Raw genomic sequence first — 22813 nt, forward strand, 5'->3', positions numbered from 1 at the left:
TACAGTGGTACCTCGGGTTACAGATGCTTCAGGTTTCAGACTCCGCTAACCCAGAAATAGTACCTCGGGTTAAGAACTTTGCTTCAGGATGAGAACAGAAATCGTGCTCCAGTGGCCCGGCAGCAGCAGGAGGCCCCATTAGCTAAAGTGGTGCTTCAGGTGAAGAACAGTTTCAGGTTAAGAACGGACCTCCAGGACGAATTAAGTTCTTAACCAGAGACACCACTGTACTCCTCAGCAGGTGTAGCAAAGGAATAATCATTTACACGCAAATCATAACACACACCAAAATTTATTAAATCTATCAAAAGAGCCGTTTACTTCAAGACCGCCGCAAACCTTCCTATACTGCGAAGGAGGAGATGAATCGTTCGTTTTACTGTGGCCAAAAATGATGAAATCAAACCACACTTTGTTTCTTTAATCTCTGCCCACTTTGTTCTTTTCTTTTCCTCCTCTTTCCTCAAGTCTCCCTTAAGCACCTATTCAGTCTCTATCTCTCTTGCACAGGCATCCTGGATCAGGGCAAAGAATTTGGCCACCCCAGGCATGGGTGGGTTGAAGTTCACTATCTTCTTCTGACACCTGGGCACCAGGGGTGGAGCTCTGATGTAGGAAGGGTGGGGCTGTTCCTTTTTGCTGAAAAGGCTGGCTTCTTCGCACGACCCATTATTGAGAGAGGAGGTAGAGAGGAGGGTGCCTGGGACGTCCTGAACATCCTGCTCCCAAGGGGTTGTGCACGCCAGCTAGCCCACCCCACATTACCTGAGCCTCCAGCATGGCCACATACAACGTCCAGGTGGTGACTGGGAAGCAGCTCCGCGCTGGCACCATTGACTCTGTTTTTGCCACTTTGGTGGGCACCCATGGCGAGAGCCCCAAAACTGTGCTGGACAACTGGGGTCCAGATTTCTACAGAGGAGCGGTGAGTGGTTCTGAACAGGATGGGTTGTGGGGGGTGGCGGGCAGCGGAGCTTTTATTTTTTTTTTAAAGGGCATATCTTATATTTCCCTCCAGTGAGCTGGGTAACTGAAAAGCAGAGTCAAATCTTCCCCAAGGAGCAAAAAAATAATACTTAAGAAGTAAAATGTTAAGTATGCTTTTCTGCTACTGGGAAAATGAAAAATCTGTTGTTGCATTTTCTCCTGAGGAGCAATTGTGTTTGTGTGTTTGCTTTGCTGGTTTGATACGTGCCTGAAATCAGCCTTCGCTTTTGCCTGCTCATGCATTCCATGTTAAAACTTGCTCATAAATAGTTAGGTGTGTTTATTTCTACGCCTCTGGCCATAGCTTTCCCCCCGTTCCCAATACTGTGTAACAAGTCAGTGGTTATCCCGTTAAACGCTTTCAGTGACATTTAAACAGTGTGTTCTATATGCACTGAGTTTTGAATAAAAACCCATCAATATAAAAATGTCTAATGATGATTTCATAGAATATTAATTCAAAATAATACGAGACATCTTGGCCCTGTTAATTTTGTGTGGTCTTCACTTCCCCCCAAGCAAGTTTAACTCTGTCTGAAACTTGATGACTTTAAAATTAGGTCAGGAGAAGAATGGAAATCTCAAGGCTCCACCCATGTAATTTCTTTTTAAAACATTTTCTTTATTAATTTTCCAATATTGACCCAATATTACCAGAGTTTTGCCAATTATACAGATTCCAATTAATATCAATGCATAACACATGCATATGGGGCCCCAGAGCTCATTTTCAACCCCAGGGGCTTCCTAGCTATCAGTGGCGTAGCGTGGGTTGTCAGCACCCAGGGCAAGGCAAGTAATTTGCGCCCCCTAACCCCTAACCTGCCGCCGCTGCCAGCTTCTTCTTGCTGCTGCCTGGTCTGGTGTGGTGTGGTTCTCTCCTGCGCTCAGCACTGCGCTGGGCCGCCGCTGCACTGTCCCTCCCCCAGATAGTCCCTCGCTCTCTCTCCGCACCGCACGCCTGGCACCCACCCCCTCCACAGTGGGCGGCGACCCGGCGGCTCGGATCGGATTCACACAGCCAGCACTGCAGTGAGAGAGAGTGAGTGAGCCAGGTAGGGGCAGAGAGCTGCGAGTGCGAGCGCCCCCCCCAGATGTTGCGCCCGGTGCGGCCGGCCCCCCCTGCACCCCCCACGCTACGCCACTGCTAGCTATTAAATAGTGGGTGGACATAGCAGACGACACAGAGATTTCTCCAAGTAGTTCTTTATAAGTAAGCTGGAACGGAACTGAACAGCAAACAGCTCAGCCGGCCTGCTTTTATAGGCAGCCAGCTGTCAACATTGTAGCAACAGCAACCCAGGGTTTCCTCACCTAAAATAACTGACGTGAACCTGAGTGAAAACTATACACAGTCATACCTCAGGTGGAATGTGCTTTGGGTTGAGCGTGTTCGAGTTGCGCTCCACGGCAACCCGGAAGTAATGGAGTGCGTCACTTTCGGGTTTTGCTGCTCGCGCATGCGCAGACGCTCAAAATGATGTCGCGCGCATGCGCGGAAGTGGCAAAATGTGACCCGCATATGCGCAGACGCGCCGTCGCTTGTTATGTTCGCTTCGGGATGCGAACGGAGCTCTGGAACAGATCCCATTCGCATCCCGAGGTACCACTGTACGTGACACTCCTGGTGGCGAGAGTGAGAACTTCAATACATAACACCCCTCCCACCGAGATAAGGCATGAGTTGCAATCATAGTGGTTCCATTACATACAGCAATACCCTTATTGGTGTCAGTAAGGCACATAAGCATATTAATTGACCCTATTCACCATACAGCTTTACATGTGCAGTTTGACCAATGAACATAGTCTTTTAAATACGCTGGGTGCTTGGAAACCCTGCCAAACCGCTGAGGGCCAGTACCAGAGTCCGGGTGGCCGCCCGGTACTGGCTGCGACTGTGGTGCGACCAAACGTGGTGTTGAGCCAGAGTTCCCTGGCTCCGCTGCTGTCAAAGGAACCACCGAGAGCGGACTCGGTGGATGGTCAGGAGAGTCTCTGGAGAGCTAGGCAGACCCACCGAAATGGCTTGGCTTGGCTCCACGCCCCACAGTTTGTGAGGAAGATGTAGGTGGAGCCTCGCCTTCCATTAGCGACCACTCCGGAGCTGGGGCCACAGTTGGGGGCACAGCGGTAGTGTCCAAATTTCCAACCCTGCGCCTTAGAGGGTCTATGTGCCGGCGCCACAAGTGTCCATTCTGGTGCGAACGGGGCCCCGTGACTCCCACTACCGTGGCCAGCACCCAAGGAATGTCCCAAGGTGAGAATCTCAATACAGAACACTAGACATCTTTGGCAGGAAGGCATGGAAAGAATGCAATTTGCTTCTAAAGCACATAAAAGGTAAAGGGACCCCTGACCGTTAGGTCCAGTCGTGGCTGACTCTGGGGTTGTGGCGCTCATCTCGCTTTACTGGCCAAGGGAGCCGGCGTATAGCTTCCGGGTCATGTGGCCAGCAGGACTAAGCCTCTTCTGGCGAACCAGAGCAGCGCACGGAAACACCGTTTACCTTCCTGCCGGAGTGGTACCTATTTATCTACTTGCACTTTGACGTGCTTTTGAACTGCTAGGTTGGCAGGAGGAGGGACCAAGCAACGGGAGCTCACCCCGTGGTGGGGATTCGAACCGCCGACCTTCTGATCATCAAGTCCTAGGCTCTGTGGTTTAATCCACAGCGCCACCTGCGTCCCTCAACAGCACATACTTGTGCATAAATGCTTGAACATGGGGACTAAATACCACCACTATGCTTCCCTCCATCATCTCCCTGCTGCCACCAGCAACAAATACAGAAGCTATGTAAAGGTCACCATACTATGGCAAAAACCAGGGGTCGGCAAAAAATGGCCCGGCCTTTTATTCATAGAGCCACCACCGACACACAGCCGGCCATGGCTCTCACAGCAGCGGGAGGCTGAGCAGCTAGGGGGCTGGCAGCTTTGGCGAGCTCATGGGGCTGGCGCTGAAGATGCAGCTGAAGAGCTTCCTCTTGAGTGTGGTGCTGCTGCTGCTCTGGTCGTCGCTCTGAAGAAGTGTGCATGCACACGAAAGCTCATACCAATAACAAACTTAGTTGGTCTCTTAGGTGCTACTGAGAGCAAATGATATAATGGTGGTTATGTTACAGTATTATTTGTTGCTGTTAATTAGTCATTTAGTTGTGTCCGACTCTTCATGACCCCCTGGACCAGAGCACGCCAGGCACTCCTGTCTTCCACTGCCTCCCGCAGTTTGGTCAAACTCATGCTGGTAGCTTCAAGAACACTGTCCCACCATCTTGTCCTCTGTCATCCCCTTCTCCCAACATCAGGGTCTTTTCCAGGGAGTCTTCTCTTCTCATGAGGGGGCCAAAGTCTTGGAGCCTCTGCTTCAGGATCTGTCCTTCCAGTGAGCACTCAGGGCTGATTTCCTTCAGAAGGGAGAGGTTGGATCTTCTTGCAGTCCATGGGACTCTCAAGAGTCTCCTCCAGCACTAGAATTCAAAAGCATCCATTCTTCGGCGATCAACCTTCTTTATGGTCCAGCTCTCACTTCCATACATCACTACTGGGAAAACCAGAGCTTTAACTATACGGACCTTTGTTGGCAAGGTGATGTCTCTGCTTTTTAAGATGCTGTCTAGGTTTGTGATTGCTTTTCTCCCAAGAAGCAGGCATCTTTTAATTTCGTGGTTGCTGTCACCATCTGCAGTGATCATGGAGCCCAAGAAAGTAAAATCTCTCACTACGGTATTATATAACTGTTAAAATTTAAAATCAATAAAAATCATTTTCAAAAAACAACCCCCCCACACATTCTGACAGAATCCAGGCTGCATTTCTGAGTGCAAGAGCTATAATGGGGCATTGAAGGGCAGCGGAAGTTGAGCTGGTGCTTAACCCTTCCCCCACTGCCTCTTTTCCACTCTGTATCCTGCAACGGATTGCCCTCCTGTAGGGAAATCTGGTGGGTGTTTCCTCTTTTCCCCAGAAGTGAGTATTATGGCTTCTTCCTTCCTTCCTTCTTTGCCGTTGGCAAACCCCTGGTTCCCGTAACCAGAGAATATCCGGAAGAACTAGGTTGTGAAACTTACGTTTTCTTTCTTAACTTAAGCTGCACTCTGTTGCAAGCGGCTTTTGTAATGGTCTTGTTCTGAAGAAAACCAAGTCCAGCAAAGGAATGCAATATTTTTATTTATTGCATTTATGTTTCATTTATTTATGAATGAAGGGTATGCAATCTTTTTTTAAAAAAAATATTATTGAATGGTTTTATGTTACAAAAAACAATACAGCCATACTACCACTAAATATAATTAAGGAATAAAACTTACATGCATCGATATTTAGTTTGTTATTTGTTATTTACCGTCTTATTTCCTCCCAAAAATTGCATACAACAGCACACATATGTGCAGACACCCACACACCCGCACAGAAAATGATAATAATGAAAGTAAACATTTTTTCCCCTTTTATCTTCCAAAATCTTTTCTTCAACTTTGACTTCCTGTCAAGTCCCTTTGCATATGTTTTATCTTACATTCGAATGTACACAAAACAATAAAGCTTTATGTATAATTTTTCTGAAAACATAATAAATCCTTAATTGTAGTCCACCTCCTTTTAGTTTCTTTATCACTTGAAGGGTATGCAATCAGTGCGAATGAGGAGTGGGGAAACACAATCCTGGGGCCAAAATGCAGTCTTCCAGTCCCCTCTTATCTGGTCCTTGAGAGTCTCTGCAGGATGCACCCCTCCCCATGTGACTGCACAATGGTGGAAAACATCCTGGAATTTTGATAATACTTCTCCTTTGCCCAGGTGGAGGGCAGAGGCATGGGCAAGCATGTGTAGGAATTGGTCTACTGTACAAAGGTGAAATTAAAATTAATTGCTCTGCCCTACCTTTAGCTTGCCAACAAAGGCCCGTATAGTTAAAGCTCTGGTTTTCCCAGTAGTGATGTATGGAAGTGAGAGCTGGACCATAAAGAAGGCTGATCGCCAAACAATGGATGCTTTTGAATTCTGGTGCTGGAGGAGACTCTTGAGAGTCCCATGGACTGCAAGAAGATCAGACCTCTCCATTCTGAAGGAAATCAGCCCTGAGTGCTCACTGGAAGGACAGATCGTGAAGCTGAGGCTCCAAGACTTTGGCCACCTCATGAGAAGAGAAGACTCCCTGGAAAAAACCCTGATGGGAAAGATGGAGGGCACAAGGAGAAGGGGACGACGGAGGACGAGATGGTGGGACAGTGTTCTCGAAGCGACCAGCATGAGTTTGACCAAACTGCGGGAGGCAGTGGAAGACAGAAGTGCCTGGCGTGCTCTTGTCCATGGGGTCACGAAGAGTCGGACACGACTAAACAACACCAACAACCTTTGCCTCTTACCAGCCCACCATCCGCGTGTGGTCCCCCGGAAGGGAATGAGACCCTCGAGCTTCCCCAGTGATGGATTGTTTGGCTCTAGACGGACCAATGGTCTGACTCAATGCAGGCAGTTCAGTGTGGTGCAATGGTTAGAGTGCTGGACCTGGGTTCGAATCCCCACTTAGCCACGAAACTCACTGGGTGACCTTGGGGGCCAATCACTGCCTCTCTCAGCCTAACCCAACCTTTCAGGATTGTAGTGGGGATTAAATGAGATGGGGTGACCTGTGTACACCGCATGAGCAGCGTGGGGGTAAAGGAGGGCCCTGTAACCTCTGGATGAGGGCTAGTACCTAAATGCCATGAATGGATGAATGAATGGGCCTCATCCACACCAATTGCATACCCTCCAACATTTCTCTGATGAAAATAGGGACATTCTGTTCTACACCAGGAAGATTCTGGGGTATTGGATCCCTTGATGGGGAGTTGGACGCCCAGATTTTCTGATAATGTTGCAGGATTCTCAGTCAATAAGACAAGACACTGGGTTCTCTGAGGAAAAGCCTTTGGTTTATTAATCTGGCTGCAGTGGGATAGCTCCCAAAAGCTGAGCGCCGTACCCAGATCAGAGCAGGGTTTTTATAGTGCGAGACAAACAACTATCAGCAGAATATTTGACGACATTCAGAAGAAGATAGAATTCTGCAAGCAAGTAAAACACAAGAATCCCATTCCACCAGTTCCTCTCCTGGGGAACTTCATTTCCAAGCAAGTTTCGAGATAAGTTCCCTTCTCAAGATAAGCTCACTTCCCCAGTACGTCTCCAAGCACAATTCAAAGTGTTGGTGCTGACCTTGAAAGCCCTAAACGTCCTCAAAGGCCCAGTAGACCTGAAGGAGCGTCTCCACCCCCATCGTTCTGCCCGGATGCTGAGGTCCAGCTCCGAGGGCCTTCTGGCGGTTCCCTCCCTGTGAGGAGCAAAGCTACAGGGAACCAGGCAGAGGGCCTTCTCGGTGGTGGCACCCGCCCTGTGGAACACCCTCCCACCAGATGCCTGTTCAGGAAAGTTTTTAATGTGTGACATTTTAATGTATTTTTAATCTTTGTTGGAAGTTGCCCAGAGTGGCTGGAGAAACCCAGCCAGATGGGCGTGGTACAAATAAATAATAATAATAATAATAATAATAATAATAATAATAATAATAATAATTCCCCATTTCTTCCCAGAAACTGCTATCTTTGCAGACAGAGTTCTGGCCCATCTTCGAATGACTCACCCATCACGGGGGTGGGGGGGGGGAGAGACAAACACCATGTCTGCTTCTATTTGGGGCAGGGGCTGCTGTGGCAAGTAAATTCTATTTGTTGCATCCACCAATAACAGTAGCTTAGTCCAACAAGCAGCTAGCTGCCTGAGTGAGGATGGGGCCAACGATGGCTGAGGACTTTGATAATTCCCATAGAGCCTACAGGCTAAGCTAAAGGTGAGGTTTTTCACCTGGAGTTGAAATCTGTCTCTTTATCATCCCTTCCTGCTTTCTAAGGCTGCCTCTGGATCTCCCGACTTTTCTGTTGCAGGTGAGGGACTACAAAGTCACCTGTGAGCAGGAGCTGGGGGAAATCGTGCTTCTCCGTCTCCACAAAGAAGTTGTGTCTAATCTGCTGTCCACTAGCTGGTACTGTAGTTTTGTCACCGTGACGTCCCCCAAAGGAGAAGTCTATAGATTTCCATGCTATCAGTGGATTGCGGGCTCTGATACCCTGGAGCTGAGGGAGGGATCGGGTAAGTAGACTTGCTTGAAGAGAGAGAGAGAGAGACGAAGAAGGTCCCTACTCTGCAAAATCATCTTTTAGCCTTTTGATTGTTTGGACAGCATGCCTACCCCCCCAATGGTATTAACTGTTCATAAGAAAATATAAACTACAGTGGTACCTTGGTTCTCAAACTTAATCCGTTCCAGAAGTCGGTTCCAAAACCAAAGCGTTCCAAAACCAAGGCACGCATTCCCATAGAAAGTAATGCAAAATGGATCGATCCGTTCCAGACTTTTAAAAACAACCCCTAAAACAGCAATTTAAACATGGATTTTACTATCTAACGAGACCATTGATCCATAAAATGAAAGCAATAAGCAACGTACTGCAGTCACACAACCAACCAGTAGCTGAACTGGGTTCCACACAGTCACAAAAACAAAACTAAAAAAGAGCCGCAGAAACGCAAAATAAATAGCAAAAACAGACAGACCTCGGTGTAACACGCCAAACGGAAGCGAGGCACTCAAAACGGAGCATGTGTGGCTTCCGAATAAAGTTCGCAAACTGGAACACTTACTTCCAGGTTTGCAGGGTTTGGGTTCCAAGTTGTTTGAGTACCAAGGCGTTTGAGAACCAAGGGACCACTGTACCAGATCTGAACCGAATGAAGCAGGCTGACATAATAAACACCATCTCTCTCTCTCTCTGTGTGTGTCCCTCCAGCGAAGACACCAGCTATGGATACTCTTCCTTCACTCAAGGACCACCGGAAGAAGCAGCTTGAGCAAAGACAATCTTGCTACGAGTGAGTGTGGCTGCTGTAAACTTCTAGTCATGCAACCTGTGTGTGTTTGTGTGTCTGTGTAATGGATTCCTGGATTCTGCCTCCAGCTCTCAGGGGTGGGTGTGTTTAGTCCTCATTCCTCATTTCCAATGTTCAGAGTGTAATAATAATAATATAATTTGTTATTTGTACCCAGCCCATCTGGCTGGATTTCCCCAGCCACTCTGGGCAGGCGGCTTCCAACAAAGACAAAGAATACACTAAAATGTCACACATTAAAAGCTTCCCTAAACAGGGCTGCCTTCAGATGTCTTCTAAAAGTCAGGTAGTTGTTTTTCTCTTTGACATCTGATGGGAGGGGGTTCCACAGGGTGGGTGCCACCACCGAGAAGGCCCTCTGCCTGGTTCCCTGTAGCTTTGCTTCTCACCCAGTATACCTGAAGGAGCGTCTCCACCCCCATCGTTCTGCCCGGACACTGAGGTCCAGCTCTGAGGGCCTTCTGGCGGTTCCCTCATTGCGAGAAGCAAAGTTACAGGAAACCAGGCAGAGGGCCTTCTCGGTGGTGGCACCTGCCCTGTGGAACGCCCTCCCACCAGATGTCAAGGAAATAAAGAACTATATGAGTTTTAGAAGACATCTGAAGAAAGGCCTGTTTAGGGAAGTTTTGAATGTTTTATGTTTTATTGTGTTTTTAATATTCTGTTGGGAGCTGCCCAGAGTGGCTGGTCCATGACATTGTGATACTGATTTCCTTCTGCACAGGTGGAAGAAGTTTGCTGAGGGCGTCCCTTTCCATCTGGACGTTGCATCCCCCAAGGAACTGGACACAAACATCAGGTTTTCTTTCGTCAAAGCGGCGGATTTTGTCAATCGCTCCAAAGCCCAGTAAGTTTGGGGAAAGAAGCCGCAATGTTGGTGGCAGATCATGTTCCTTAATGCAGACCACTTTCTGGGCTACGCACAGGCAGTTCCAGCCCAGGGTCTATGGGAAAGCATGCCTTGGTTTTGGAACGGGCTTCCAGAACGAATTGAGTTTGAGAACCAAGGTACCACTGTAGTAGATTGGCGGTGGTGGTGGTGGTGGGGCTGTTTCCTGTTCATAGGGCACTTTTAAAGGACAAGGAAGAGCACATTTCATCCTCGGCCCTTGACGTTCCTCCCCACTTTGTTCCCTTCTGACTTCAGGCAGGTGGAGCTCAAGCTCAGAGGGTACTCCGATAGCCAAGAATCCTGGGAGAAGCTGGAAGATATCAACAAAGTCTTCTTGTTCACCGAGACGGATTTGTCCAGTAAGATGGTAGCTCTGTTCAAAACTCACTGCAAGCAGCCTCTGATAGACGCCCATAGTGTGAAGTGCGTTTCCAGCTACCTAGAGATGGGGGGTTGGTTTCCAGAAATCTGGGTCCTCAGCTCTTCCCTCATTTAGTAACACAATGGATCCTACTGTGAACGGGACCTGTGAAGCCCCAAAAGTGGTTGCCACTGATTTAACAACACCCGAACCTCCTTTGGCTCATGTGGAGATCCATTTGAGGTTAGCGTCAAATCCTGGCCAACGCGCTGACGCTCACTGGATCCTTCAGTCAAGCTTTTAATTTGCTCAGCAGCGGAACAGGGAGTAGCTCGGTTCGTGGGCGTCCAAAGCTTAATGGCGTTAAGAAAGCTTGTGGAATTTGTTGGCTAATAAAGCAAAGTCTGTAGAATAATGAAGCAATGTACCTATAATGAAATTTGAAGCAACTTAAAGCATTTGGAGACAGTTTGCAACTAATTAATGTTATGAAGTAATAGCTGACATTGACAAAGCAATCAGGCTGGGAAAATTGCATAATCGCCTCCCAACCCACTCCAGTTGCAAAACAGTTATAAGTTCTTGAGCAAATGAGATCACTAAATGTCATAATTACCAATCCAACGCAGCAGGCCAGTCTTTGAGGCTTTCAGCTGGGAGATACAGGGCAGGTTGGGTAAAGGGACCCCTGACCATTAGGCCCAGTTGCAGACGACTCTGGGGTTGCGGTGCCCATCTCACTTTATTGGCCGAGGGAGCCGGCGTACAGCTTCCGGATCATGTGGCCAGCATGACTAAACCGCTTCTAGCAAACCAGAGCAGCGCACAGAAACGCCGCTTACCTTCCCGCCGGAGTGGTACCTATTGATCTACTTGCACTTTGATGTGCTTTTGAACTGCTAGGTTGGCAGGAGCAGGGACCGAGCAATGGGAGCTCACCCCGTGGCGGGGATTCGAACTGCCGACCTTCTGATCGGCAAGTCCTAGGCTCTGTGGTTTAACCCGCGTCCCTACTAACGGGGCAGGTTAGTAGGCAGCAAAAGAGAACAAGAAATTGATTGATTGGTTGCATTTATATCCCTCCTTTTTCTCCATGGACTGGAAGGTGGCCTATATAGTTTTTCCACTCCTCATTTAATCCCCCAACAACCCTTTGATGTAGGTTGCAATGTGAGGCAGTGACTGGCCTGAGGCTACCTAGTGAGCTTCATGCCTGAGTCGGGACTCGAACGCTGATCTCCCGAGTCCTAGTCAGACACTCTAACCTGGCCTTTTTCAACCGTTTATGTTGTTGGACTGCAACTCCCATCATTCCTAGCCAGCATTGCCAGTGATCAAGGATGATGGGAGTGGCTCTAACCACTACACCACACTGCCTGACACTGAAAGGAAAACTGTACAGCCCCTTCCCCCCCAAAAAAACCCCTAACAAAAAAACCCCCGAATGCACCTTTTAAAAATAAAATAAAATTGATTGGTAACTGACCAGAAGATCAGACTCTTCTATTAATTTTGCATTCGTTTCGTGATTCCAGGAGGCAGACCCATGTAAAAGGTAGACTAAGCTATCTGGGATCAGGAAGAGAGGAACTGAGACCCTTCCCATATCAGATGTTCCCCATGCAGGGGAATCTCCACACACTTTAGCCCTGACTTGATGCTCTTGTGTTTTGGGTTTTTTTATTAAGATATTTATTAAAGTTTCAAGAAAGATTACAAAAAAGTTGCAAAAGAAGAAAAGAAGAGAAAAAAAGAAAAAAATACAAAATACAGAAAAATGAAAAACAATTAAAATCAAATCAATCTTTTCGTATCTTATCTTTTGTTTACTTGTTTCCCTGACCTCCTCACACCTCCCTTTTTTGTATTCCAGTTCAGTTAGTTAATTCAGCAAATCCTTTCCCTCCTTGTTTTTATCTTATTCCTCTACCTTGATGTATTATATCTTTACATTCTCACCTGATAACAATCCATTTTTGCATATTCCTTTATAACATTGCTGCTAGAACCACTTAACTTCATGCCAACATCATTCTAACATTCATTAATTTGGCAGTGTTTATGTAAATAGTCTTTAAATTTCTTCCAATCTTCTTCCACCAACTCTTCTCCCTGGTCTCGGATTCTGCCGGTCATTTCCGCCAATTCCATATAGTCCATAACTTTCATCTGCCATTCTTCCAGGGTGGGTAAATCTTGTGTCTTCCAATACTTTGCAATGAGTATTCTTGCTGCTGTTGTAGCATACATAAAAAAAGTTCTATCCTTCTTTAACACCAATTGGCCGACCAATTGATGATCTTGTGTTTTGAGGCTTCCACTTGTTTCAATTCCACGGTCTAAGGCAGCTCCCTCTGTTCCTAGGATACGTTGTGAAGCACTGGAAAGATGACGCGTTCTTTGGGTACCAGTTTCTGAACGGTCTGAACCCCAGAATGATCCAAAGATGCACTGAGATTCCATCTAACTTCCCTGTGACTCAGGACATGGTGGCCAAATCCCTTGGGGCCTCCACCACACTGCAGAAGGAGCTGGAGGTGAGGAGGGAAAATGCTCTCCAGCTCGGCTCACCTCTCCTCGATGCTGCTGCTGCTATTGTTGTTGTTGTTATTTGTTATTATTATTATTATTATTATTATTATTATTATTATTATTATTTGTTGGGAAAGATTAAGGGCCCAAGGAGAAGGGGACGACGGAGGAGGACGAGATGGTGGGACAGTGTTCTCGAAGCTACCAGCATGAGTTTGACCAAACTGCGGGAGGCAGTAGAAGACAGGAGTGCCTGGTGTGCTCTGGTCCAGGGGGGCACGAAAGTTGGACACGACTAAACGACTAAACAACAACATTATTAATACCCTGCCCATCTGGCTGGGTTTCCTTAGCCACTCTGGGCGGCTCCCAACAGAATATTAAAAACACGATAAAACATCAAACATTCAAAACCTCCCTAAACAGGGCTGCCTTCAGATGTCTTCTGAAAGTCAGATAGTTATTTCCTTGACGTCTGATGGGAGGGTGTTCCACAGGGCGGGTGCCACCACCGAGAAGTCCCTCTGCCTGGTTCCCTGTAACTTCACTTATTGCAGTGATGGAACCGCCAGAAGGCCCTTGGCGCTGGACCTCAGTGTCCAAGCAGAATGATGGGGGTGGAGACGCTCCTTCAGGTATACAGGACCGAGGGCTTTCAAGGTCAGCACCAACACTTTGAATTGTGCTCGGAAACGTCCTGGGAGCCAACGTATGTCTTTCAGGACCAGTGTTATGTGGTCCTGGTGGCTACTCCCAGTGACCAGTCTGGCTGCCGCATTCTGGATTAGTTGCAGTTTCTGGGTCACCTTCAAAGGTAGCCCCACATAGAGCACATTGCAGTAGTCCAAGCGGGAGCTAACCAGAGCATGCACCACTCTGGCGAGACAGACAGCGGGCAGGTAGGGGCTCATCCTGTGTACCAGATGGAGCTGTGACAGAGGCGTGTGTTTTTCTCCCAAACAGAAGGGGTCCATCTTCATTGCTGACTACCGCATGCTGGAGGGACTCTCTGCAGGAATCAATAACAACCGCCAGCAATACCTAGCAGCCCCCCTGTGCTTGCTGCATCTCACAGCCCAGGAGCAGCTTATGCCCCTCGCCATCCAGGTAACAGGTTGGGGCGGCTGGGGGCTCAGAAGATGCTTTGGGAGATAGCAGTGGGGAAGGAAGGCTGTGCCTCCATCATGGACCAAAGGCGACCTCTGGTGGTTCTCTGCGGTACTCTGCAACTTCGTACTTTAAATCGGTTAATGCAGTCAATTGCGCAGAGTTGACTTGCACGATTTCAACCTTACTGTCATGGACTGACTGGGTACCAAGGAACGGTGGGAGGCACCAGCCGGGCAGCCCCCGAGGGAAGAAGGCTCAGTGCCTGTGGAGTGGTGGCGGGACGACAATGAGCTGTAAGAGGCAGAAGAGGGAGCAGACTAGGAGGAGAAGGTGTCGGAAGCTGAAGAGACAACAGGGTTTAGTGAGCAGGAAGAGGCTGTGGCAGAGAGCAGTTCAGACTCGGAGCCAGGAGAGGAGAGTGGAGAGAAAGGGGGCCAGGAAACAGAAATGAGGATGGTGAAGAACCTAGGGGGTCTTCCAGCTCCCTTCCCTGCCTGGTCTCCCAGAACACGGGGAGGAATGAAAAGGGCGGAGCAAAGAGAGACAAGTCGAAGGAGTCTCAGATTGCTTAGGAAGGTCCTGGGGGAAGAGGAGACTTAGGTAGCTGTGGGAAGGCCTGGGGACCTCATTGGGGCTAGATCAGGTATCCCCAACCTTTGGCCTCCAGATGTTTGGGACTACAATTCCCATCATCCCTGACCACTGGTCCTGTTAGCTAAGGATCATGGGAGTTGTAGGCCAAAACATCTGGAGGGCCGAAGATTGGGGATGCCTGGGCTAGATCTACCAGGAATAGTTGTGTGCTCACTAGGCCTGGCCTTCTGAGCTGTTCGCTTCTTTGAATGAAGAGTTAATTTCGCTGACACTGTGTGAGTTATTGCTGACCTGCTCCTGGGGGCACTTTTATGATTGAAAGATGGCTGTTTGAAATCCTACAAATTAATGGCACGCAAGGCAAAGAGCTGTGACACTTCGTTTTCCTGGCATGGAAAGAGCTGTCAATTTCTCTGCCTTGCTTACTGGATTCTGGGATGCTCTCCCGATCTCGTGACAGCATCCCAGAGCCTGATAAGCAGGGCAGAGAACTTACAATTTATTGTAACTAGATTTATCAAAAAGCTTTTGATGAAGAATCTCACTAAAGACTCCTGAGGAACCTCTGCAGTCATGGTATAGGTCCTGCTACGAATCAGAGACTGTCCAAGAAACAGGAAACAGAGAGTAGGAATAAATGGAGCCAATGTTGTATTCTGCCACCCCCACAGCTCAGCCAGACCCCTGGCCCAAAGGCTCCCATCTTCCTGCCGAGTGACTCTGAATGGGACTGGATCCTGGCCAAGACCTGGGTGCGAAACGCTGACTTCCAGGTGCACCAGGTCGTCACCCACCTGCTCCGAACCCACCTGCTGGCGGAGGTGTTCACCATCGCCACCCTGCGTCACCTCCCCATGTGCCACCCGCTCTATAAGGTGAGGCTGCCAATTCCGTGTCCTTGAGCCTGGTGGAACTTGGAACTGGGCCTACCCAAAAGACTGCACTGGAGAGAGAAAGGAAGCACATCCATTCTCTTCAGTAGCTTGGAACAAAGAGAGTATGGCACCCAAGATGGATGCTCACAGATTATTTTTTAAAAATAATGCTTTTATTTATTTTCATAGTAAATTTTGAGAAAACAATTATTACAACAGTAAACAAAAAAACAAAACAAAACAGTAAACAACAAATAACTTGTCCTGATGACACCACAGGCTTTTATCATGTGTTAAAGTTTCATCCTAATACTCTAAGACAGGGGTGTACAAACTTTTTTCAAAGAGGGCCAGATCTGATGAAGTGAAGGGCCGTGAGGGCCGACCAAAGTCTCTTATATTTTGACCAAACTGTGGAAGGCAGTGGAAGACAGGAGTGCCTGGTGTGCTCTGGTCCAGGGGGTCACAAAGAGTTGGACACGACTAAACGACTAAACAACATCTATTATATATCCCTAGTATCCAGAGTTCATGTTACTTTACTAGTGTCGTTGTATTCCTGCCAATGATTTCAACTCTTTACAGTAGTCTCTCAAAAAAAGTGGCACCTCTGGTTGCAAATGGGATCTGTTCCGGAGGCCCGTTCACAACCTGAAAAGAACGCAACCCGCGTCTGCGCGTGCACAGGTCGCAATTTGCCGCTTCCGCGCATGCGCGTGACATCATTTTTGCGCGTCTGTGCATGCGCGAGCGGCGAAACCCAGAAGTAACCCTTTCCGGTACTTCTGGGTTGACGCAGGACGCAAACTGAAAACACACAACCTGAAGCAAACGTAACATGAGGTATGACTGTACAATTAAAAGTTATCCCAGTCTTTCACAAATATTTGGCCTTCCTGGTTTCTGATCTTTCCCGTCAATCTTGCCATTCCATCAGCTTGGTCTGGCACTCTTCTCTGGTCGGTGCTTCGAAATTTCCAGCTGTGCTTCACAGCATACAATACTGGCACATTATAGACTCACTCCCCATTTTGATGTACATTAGACTATTAACTGGGACGTGGGTGGCGCTGTGGGTTAAACCACAGAGCCTAGGACTTGCCGATCAGAAGGTCGGTAGTTCGAATCCCCACGACGGGTGAGCTCCCGTTACTGGGTCCCTGCTCCTGCCAACCTAGCAGTACGAAAGCATGTCAAAGTAGATGAATAGGTACTGCTCCGGTGGGAAGGTAAACCGCGTTTCCGTGCACTGCTCTGGTTCGCCAGAAGCGGCTTAGTCATGCTGACCACATGACCCGGAAGCTGTACACCGGCTTCCTCGGCCAGTAAAGCGAGATGAGCGCCGCAACCCCAGAGTCGGTCCCGACTGGACCTAATGGTCAGGGGTCGCTTTATCTTTTTTTTTAAGCCATTAACAAAGCCGTCCTCTCCCATCTTCTACAGCTCCTGATCCCCCACACCCGCTACACCCTCCACATCAATGCCTTGGCCCGGGAGCGCCTCATTTCAAAGGATGGCGTCTTCGACAAGGTAAGCTGCCCTGGGGTCTCGCTACCCCGCCTGAGAAGAATCAGGTTTTGCTGCTCCTTCCAGCTTGTGACTCCCTTTCCCCCACCCCATGTCTCCAGGCAACTGGCCTTGGACTGCAGGGCTTGGTTGAGCTGCTGCAAAGGGACTTGAAGACCATGACCTACTCCTCCCTCTGCCTCTCAGAAGACCTGGAAGCTCGCGGGGTGTCCTCGCTGCCCAATTATTACTACAAGGAGGACGGCCTGAAGATCTGGGCAGCCGTGGAGAGGTCAGGGAAGGGCGTGGGTGGGACTGTGTTGGTCTCCATTTTGCCTGGAGCAAAATTCAAGGATGTGGACGTGGTGTGTGTGTGTTTGCATCTGTGTGCAGGAATACAAAGGGGGGGTTGGGGGGCTCCGACTCAGGTGGTGGAACATCTTTCTGCCTGGACACTGAGGTCCAGCGCTGAGGGCCTTCTGGTAGTTCCCTCCCTGCGAGAAGCGAGGTTTCAGGGAACCAGGCACAGGGCCTTCTCGGTGGTGGCACCCGCCCTGTGGAACGCCCTCCCATCAGATGTCAAGGAAATAAACAACTATTTGACTTTTAGAAGACATCTGAAAGACATCAGGGAAGTTTTTAATGTTTGATGTTTGGTCGTGTTTTTAATATATTCTGTTGGAAGCTGCCCAGAGTGGCTGGGGAAACCCAGCCAGATGGTTAGGGTATAAATAAATAAACAACAACAACAACAACAACAACAACAACTAATTCCTAGGAGCTCACCATTGACAAAGTGAAGGGAATTTTGTGTCTGTACTTGTAGCTCAGAAGGGCTATAACCCCTTGATCCAGTTCCCTCCTCTATTTCTATTTTACAGCTCATTATTATTATTATTATCCATGTGCTGGATGTGGAGGAGACTTAGCATCCCACAATCTCCTTTTTCTGTGGGTGGAGGACCAAGTGGTCCATGAGGAGGCCTCAATTCTGCAAGCTGAGCATTCTCTTATTTCCCCTTTATTTGACTCTTTCCCCTAGATTTGTCTCTGGCATTGTCGACTTGTATTACAAAGACGACCGCTCTGTGCAGGAGGATTTTGAGCTGCAGTCCTGGATACATGACGTCTTCACAAAAGGCTTCCTGCAACATGAGTCCTCTGGTATTGCCCAGCCCTCATAAAATTAAGGGATTTCCTATAGCAATGAACAGCAGGAGGGGGTTAAGAATCCACCAACAGTTATAAAAGTTGCCACACATGCCATGCTCCTCAGTGTACCTTAATGCTGTTCAATGAACTCTAAGTCACATGGGACTGAGGTATATGGTCAATAGGTCAAACAGGTGAATAGTCCCCATAAAACAGAAAGTGAAAATATCTGCCAACTGACTCTTGGAAGTTTCAACAGTCCGGAAAGGGCCAGAACCACATACCCTGTAAGTGTCCCTGAAAACCATGACACTCTGTTTTTTCACATGAGAGAATGGTGACCATTTTGGACACCATGATTCTGCATGTTTCTGTACTGCGACCCCCCCAAAAAAGTGTTTTTGAGGGCCGCAGTCTTGTGGAGCACCCCAAAACATGCATTTTTGGGTGCCATGCCTGGGGAAAGCGCTGGTTTTTTGGGGGGGATTGTGGCATGAAATCGTTCAATATGACCAAGTTCAAAATGACCGCCATTCCCTCGTGAGAAAAAACGGGTAGATGGTGCCCTGGAAAATTGTGTCCTGGAATTTATTCTTGAAATGTCGGACGGTATGGAACCATTAATAGATGCTCACTATTTTAAAGCTGATCATGAGGACTACATAGTTTTTGAAAGAAATCTAACGAGATTTGCATAGGGCAACACAATGCGTGTGCCTGCCCATATACTGCACCCCTCCTTATTGAAAGGACTCACTCCTGATTAATAACTGTTGTGGATTTAGCTTTCCTCTTCCTCTTCGCAGGCATCCCTTCCGCATTCAAAACTGTGAAAGAGGTCAAGAAGTTCTTCACGATGGCAATTTATACCAGCTCGGCCCAGCACTCTGCCGTCAACAGTGGGCAGGTAGGAGAGGGGTGCGCCCTCATATTTACCCCCAGGCAGGTAGACATCGCGAGGCAGACTAAGCAGGCCTGACTACAAGCCTATATTGGGTTTTATATGATAGTTTTAACTTTCATGGCTTGACCCAAAGAATACTGGGAAAAGATCCCAAAATGTCCCACCCTGAAGACAGCTCTGATGGTTCTCTGGGGAGCTAAAATGACTGTTGAACAAGATTACTTTTATGGTGTCAATGGGCCAAAAGAGAAAAACGTAGCTGTTTTGGCCAGAAGCCATCAATAGCCCATAAATTTGCCTGATCTTTGTTCAAAGCACAATGTGACGTGTGGCAAAGTCTTTTCTTTCTCCTGAAACTTCCAACAAGATTTCCGATGGAGCAGAGCTTTCATACAGGTGAAACTCGGAAAATTAGAATATCGTGGGAAAGTTCATTTATTTCAGTAATTCAACTTAAAAGGTGAAACTAATATATGAGATAGACTCATGACACGCAAAGCATGTGTGACTGTGGAAACTTCACACTGGACTTCAAGCATCTGGCACTGTGTGCCTTCCCATTCTTCCTCCAGACTCTGGGTCCTTGGTTTCCAAATGAGATGCAAAAGCTGCTCTCATCAGAAAAGAGATTTGGGGAGCCATGTCGTCAGCTGGTGTTGGTCCACTGTGCTTCATTAAGTCTAGGGTCAACGCAGCCGTCCACCAGGAGATTTTGGAGCACTTCATGCTTCCTTCCGCAGACGAGCTTTATGGGGATGCTGACTTCATTTTCCAGCAGGACTTTGGCACCTGCCCACACCGCCAAAAGTACCAAAACCTGGTTCAATGCCCATGGGATTACTGTGCTTGATTGGCCAGCAAACTCGCCTGACCTGAACCCCATAGAGAATCTATGGGGCATCGCCAAGAGAAAGATGAGAGACATGAGACCGAGCAACGCAGAAGAGCTGAAGGCTGCTATTGAAGCTTTGTGGTCTTCCATAACACCTCAGCCGTGCCACAGGCTGAGAGCATCCATGACACACTGCAATGAGGCAGTAATTGATGCAAAAGGGGCCCAAACCAAGCACTGAGTACATGTGCATGCTTCTACTTCTCAGAGGTCCAATATTGCTCTATTTGCAGTCCTTGTTTTGCTGAGTTCATTTAATATTCTAATTTTCTGAGATTGTTAATTTGGGGTTTTCATTAGCTGTACGCCATAAACATCACAATTATACCAAACAGAGACTTCACATACCTCGCTTTGCATGTCATGAGTCTATCTCATATATTAGTTTCACTATTTGGTTGTATTACTGAAATAAATGAACTTTCCCACAATATTCTAATTTTCCGAGTTTCACCTGTATTTATCTTCATTTCACAAATTTGTGAAATCTCGATTGCATAGCTCACCTCTTTGTGTTCTTAATCCTTGGGGGGGGGATTGCTTTTATTCACAGTTTGATTTGGGGGCGTGGATGCCCAACTTCCCCCCGTCCATGAGGAAGCCGCCGCCTCAGACCAAGGGGGCGGCAAACCTGAAGGGCTACCTAGACACCATCCCGGCCATCAACACCACCTGCACTATCCTGAGCACGCTGTGGTTGCTGAGTTCCAAATCTCCAGATATGGTGAGTGGGAGGCCTTCTGCCACGGATGCTTGAGCTGAGATTCCCGCCTTGCCAGGGGTTGGGATAGATGTGTTGGCTATTTGCAGATTAGCTGTGCTGCAGAAAGCTTGCTGGGGAGACCACACATTGCAAGGAACACAAAATAACTTAGGTAAAGGTAAAGGTACCCCTGCCCATACGGGCCAGTCTTGACAGACTCTGGGGTTGTGCGCCCATCTCACTTAAGAGGCCAGGGGCCAGCGCTGTCCGAAGACACTTCCGGGTCACGTGGCCAGCGTGACATCGCTGCTCTGGTGAGCCAGAGCCGCACACGGAAACGCCGTTTACCTTCCCGCTGGTAAGCGGTCCCTATTTATCTACTTGCACCCGGAGGTGCTTTCGAACTGCTAGGTTGGCAGGCGCTGGGACCGAGCAGCGGGAGCGCACCCCGCCGCAGGGATTCGAACCGCCGACCTTTCAATCGGCAAGTCCTAGGCGCTGAGGCTTTAACCCACAGCGCCACCTGCGTCCCTACCAAAATAACTTAACTAGGTTTTAATAACAAAAGCAAAAACTCCTTTTACATTACAGTGGTGCCTCGCAAGACGAAATTAATTCGTTCCGCGAGTCTTTTCATCTTGCGCGGTTTTTCATCTTGCGAAGCACGGTCAGTCGCAACTGCACCTCTTCAAGCGGTTTTAAGAAAAAAGGAAACAAACTTGCAAGACGTTTTCATCTTGCGAAGCAAGCCCATAGGGAAAATCGTCTTGTGAAGCAACTCAAAAAACGAAAAACTCTTTCGTCTTGCGAGTTTTTCGTCTTCCGAGGCATTCGTCTTGCGAGGTACCACTGTAATTATAATATATCAATAAGCATGACCCATCCACCAACACAACCACCAGGGCACTGGGAGAGCTACCTCTTTATATACTATATACAATTATATACAATTTTGCTGCTCTTTATATACTATATACAATTATATACAATTGCTGACACAGCTTAATTAACACAACTTAACAGCACCTGCTGTACTGATTCACAGCTGTAAAACTGGGTCACGTTATTTGCTCTGGCCCTTAAAGAAATACACAACTTGTGGAACAATAATGAACCTTCACATTTAAAGAGACCATTCAACAAGATGACCCTCAGGTGTCTTCCAACCCTACAGTTCTGTGGTTAAAAGATGAAGAGTGCCTTTAATAACAACAGTGAAAATATTAAGAAGACTGTGCATGCAGTTGCAAGCTACAGCCTGGCAGGAACCGGTTGCAAGGGCGGGGGTGGTTTCTGCTCTCTTCTTCTCCCCTCTCCCAATTAACCTCCATCTCCAGGGCCTGCCCTGTGACATCACCAGGGGCCTTCAAATCTCAGGGTCTGGGATGATCCTGACCTGGCAACCCCATCCTGGAATCATAGAATCATAGAGTTGGAAGAGACCCCAAGGGCCATCGAGTCCAACCCCCTGCCAAGCAGGAAACCCCATCAGAGCACTCCTGACATATGGTTGTCAAGCCTCTGCTTAAAGACCTCCAAAGAAGGAGACTCCACCACACTCCTGGGCAGCAAATTCCACTGTCGAACAGCTCTTACTGTCAGGAAGTTCTTCCTAATGTTTAGGTGGAATCTTCTTTCTTATAGTTTGGATCCATTGCTCCGTGTCCGCTTCTCTGGAGCAGCAGAAAACAGCCTTTCTCCCTCCTCTATGTGACATCCTTTTATATATTTGAACATGGCTATCATATCACCCCTTAACCTCCTCCATCGTATCTGCCTCTTGGGGCCTGCTATTCTTGCTTAGCCAGATACTTTCCCTCTTTCTGACAGATATGCTTGGGGAAATACCCTGAAGAGCATTTCACGGAGGACGCCCCAAAAGGTCTCATTGAGGCCTTTCAGCACGACCTGCACAGGATCTCCCAGGAAATCGAGGAAAGGAACGAGTCTGTCTCCAAACTGATCCCTTCTGGCTATGAGTACCTGTACCCGCCTGAGATCGAGAACAGCGTCGCTATATAAGCTCTGCGGGTGGTGAATCCATCTCACGCCACTATTCCGATATTTCTTACCGTATTACATTTGCCTATATTTGGGTGCACATTCTGATAAGTGTGATTCACATAGACGCAGTGAATATCAGCCTCAGCGCAGTGAGTCACTTTGTGGAGGGTGTTACAGGTTACACTTCAGCAACCAGCTGCCTGTCAGATGTTTTGGACTACAACTCCCATCCAACTGTATCCTATGACATACAGTTAGCACGGTCTTCTAGCAGGGCCCTCACCTCGCACAGAGTCACGCTTTTTTCTCTAATGATGCTCCTCACACACTCTGTTTCATTTCACTGAACTGCTGGTTCTCTCGCTGC

At 48.0% G+C, this 22813-nt stretch overlaps 2 protein-coding genes across 2 annotated transcripts in view; both read left to right on the top strand.

Annotated features, from left to right (window-relative positions):
- The window catches only part of GUCY2D (guanylate cyclase 2D, retinal), a 69841-nt gene extending 49017 nt beyond the window's left edge, over positions 1–20824 (top strand). Inside the window, exon 22 of the transcript XR_014162583.1 lies at positions 20615–20824. The gene's annotated coding sequence lies outside the window, so the exon portion shown is untranslated. The remainder of the gene's footprint in view (positions 1–20614) is intronic.
- Positions 492–22548, top strand: LOC309355729 (hydroperoxide isomerase ALOXE3-like). The gene is made up of 14 exons (XM_081886817.1): positions 492–925; positions 7919–8123; positions 8822–8903; positions 9646–9768; positions 10069–10172; positions 12539–12711; positions 13670–13813; positions 15082–15285; positions 16729–16815; positions 16914–17083; positions 17834–17955; positions 18750–18850; positions 20293–20463; positions 22273–22548. Exons 1-14 carry the CDS (start codon positions 779–781, stop codon positions 22462–22464), a joined length of 2025 nt encoding a protein of 674 aa, XP_081742943.1. The 5' UTR covers positions 492–778; the 3' UTR covers positions 22465–22548.
- The last annotated feature ends 265 nt before the right edge of the window (positions 22549–22813 follow it).

The sequence above is a fragment of the Podarcis melisellensis genome, assembly GCF_964234715.1.
Source record: "Podarcis melisellensis genome assembly, chromosome: 13".
NCBI classification, from domain to species: domain Eukaryota; kingdom Metazoa; phylum Chordata; class Lepidosauria; order Squamata; family Lacertidae; genus Podarcis; species Podarcis melisellensis.

Excerpts from the sequence above, each read along its gene's own strand:
- LOC309355729 (XM_081886817.1), top strand. The coding sequence starts at position 779 with ATGGCCACATACAACGTCCAGGTGGTGACTGGGAAGCAGCTCCGCGCT. Across the intron at positions 17,956-18,749 it reads CCTGCAACATGAGTCCTCTG|GCATCCCTTCCGCATTCAAA; the intron begins GTATTGCCCAGC and ends TCCTCTTCGCAG. Across the intron at positions 20,464-22,272 it reads GTTCCAAATCTCCAGATATG|ATATGCTTGGGGAAATACCC; the intron begins GTGAGTGGGAGG and ends TCTTTCTGACAG.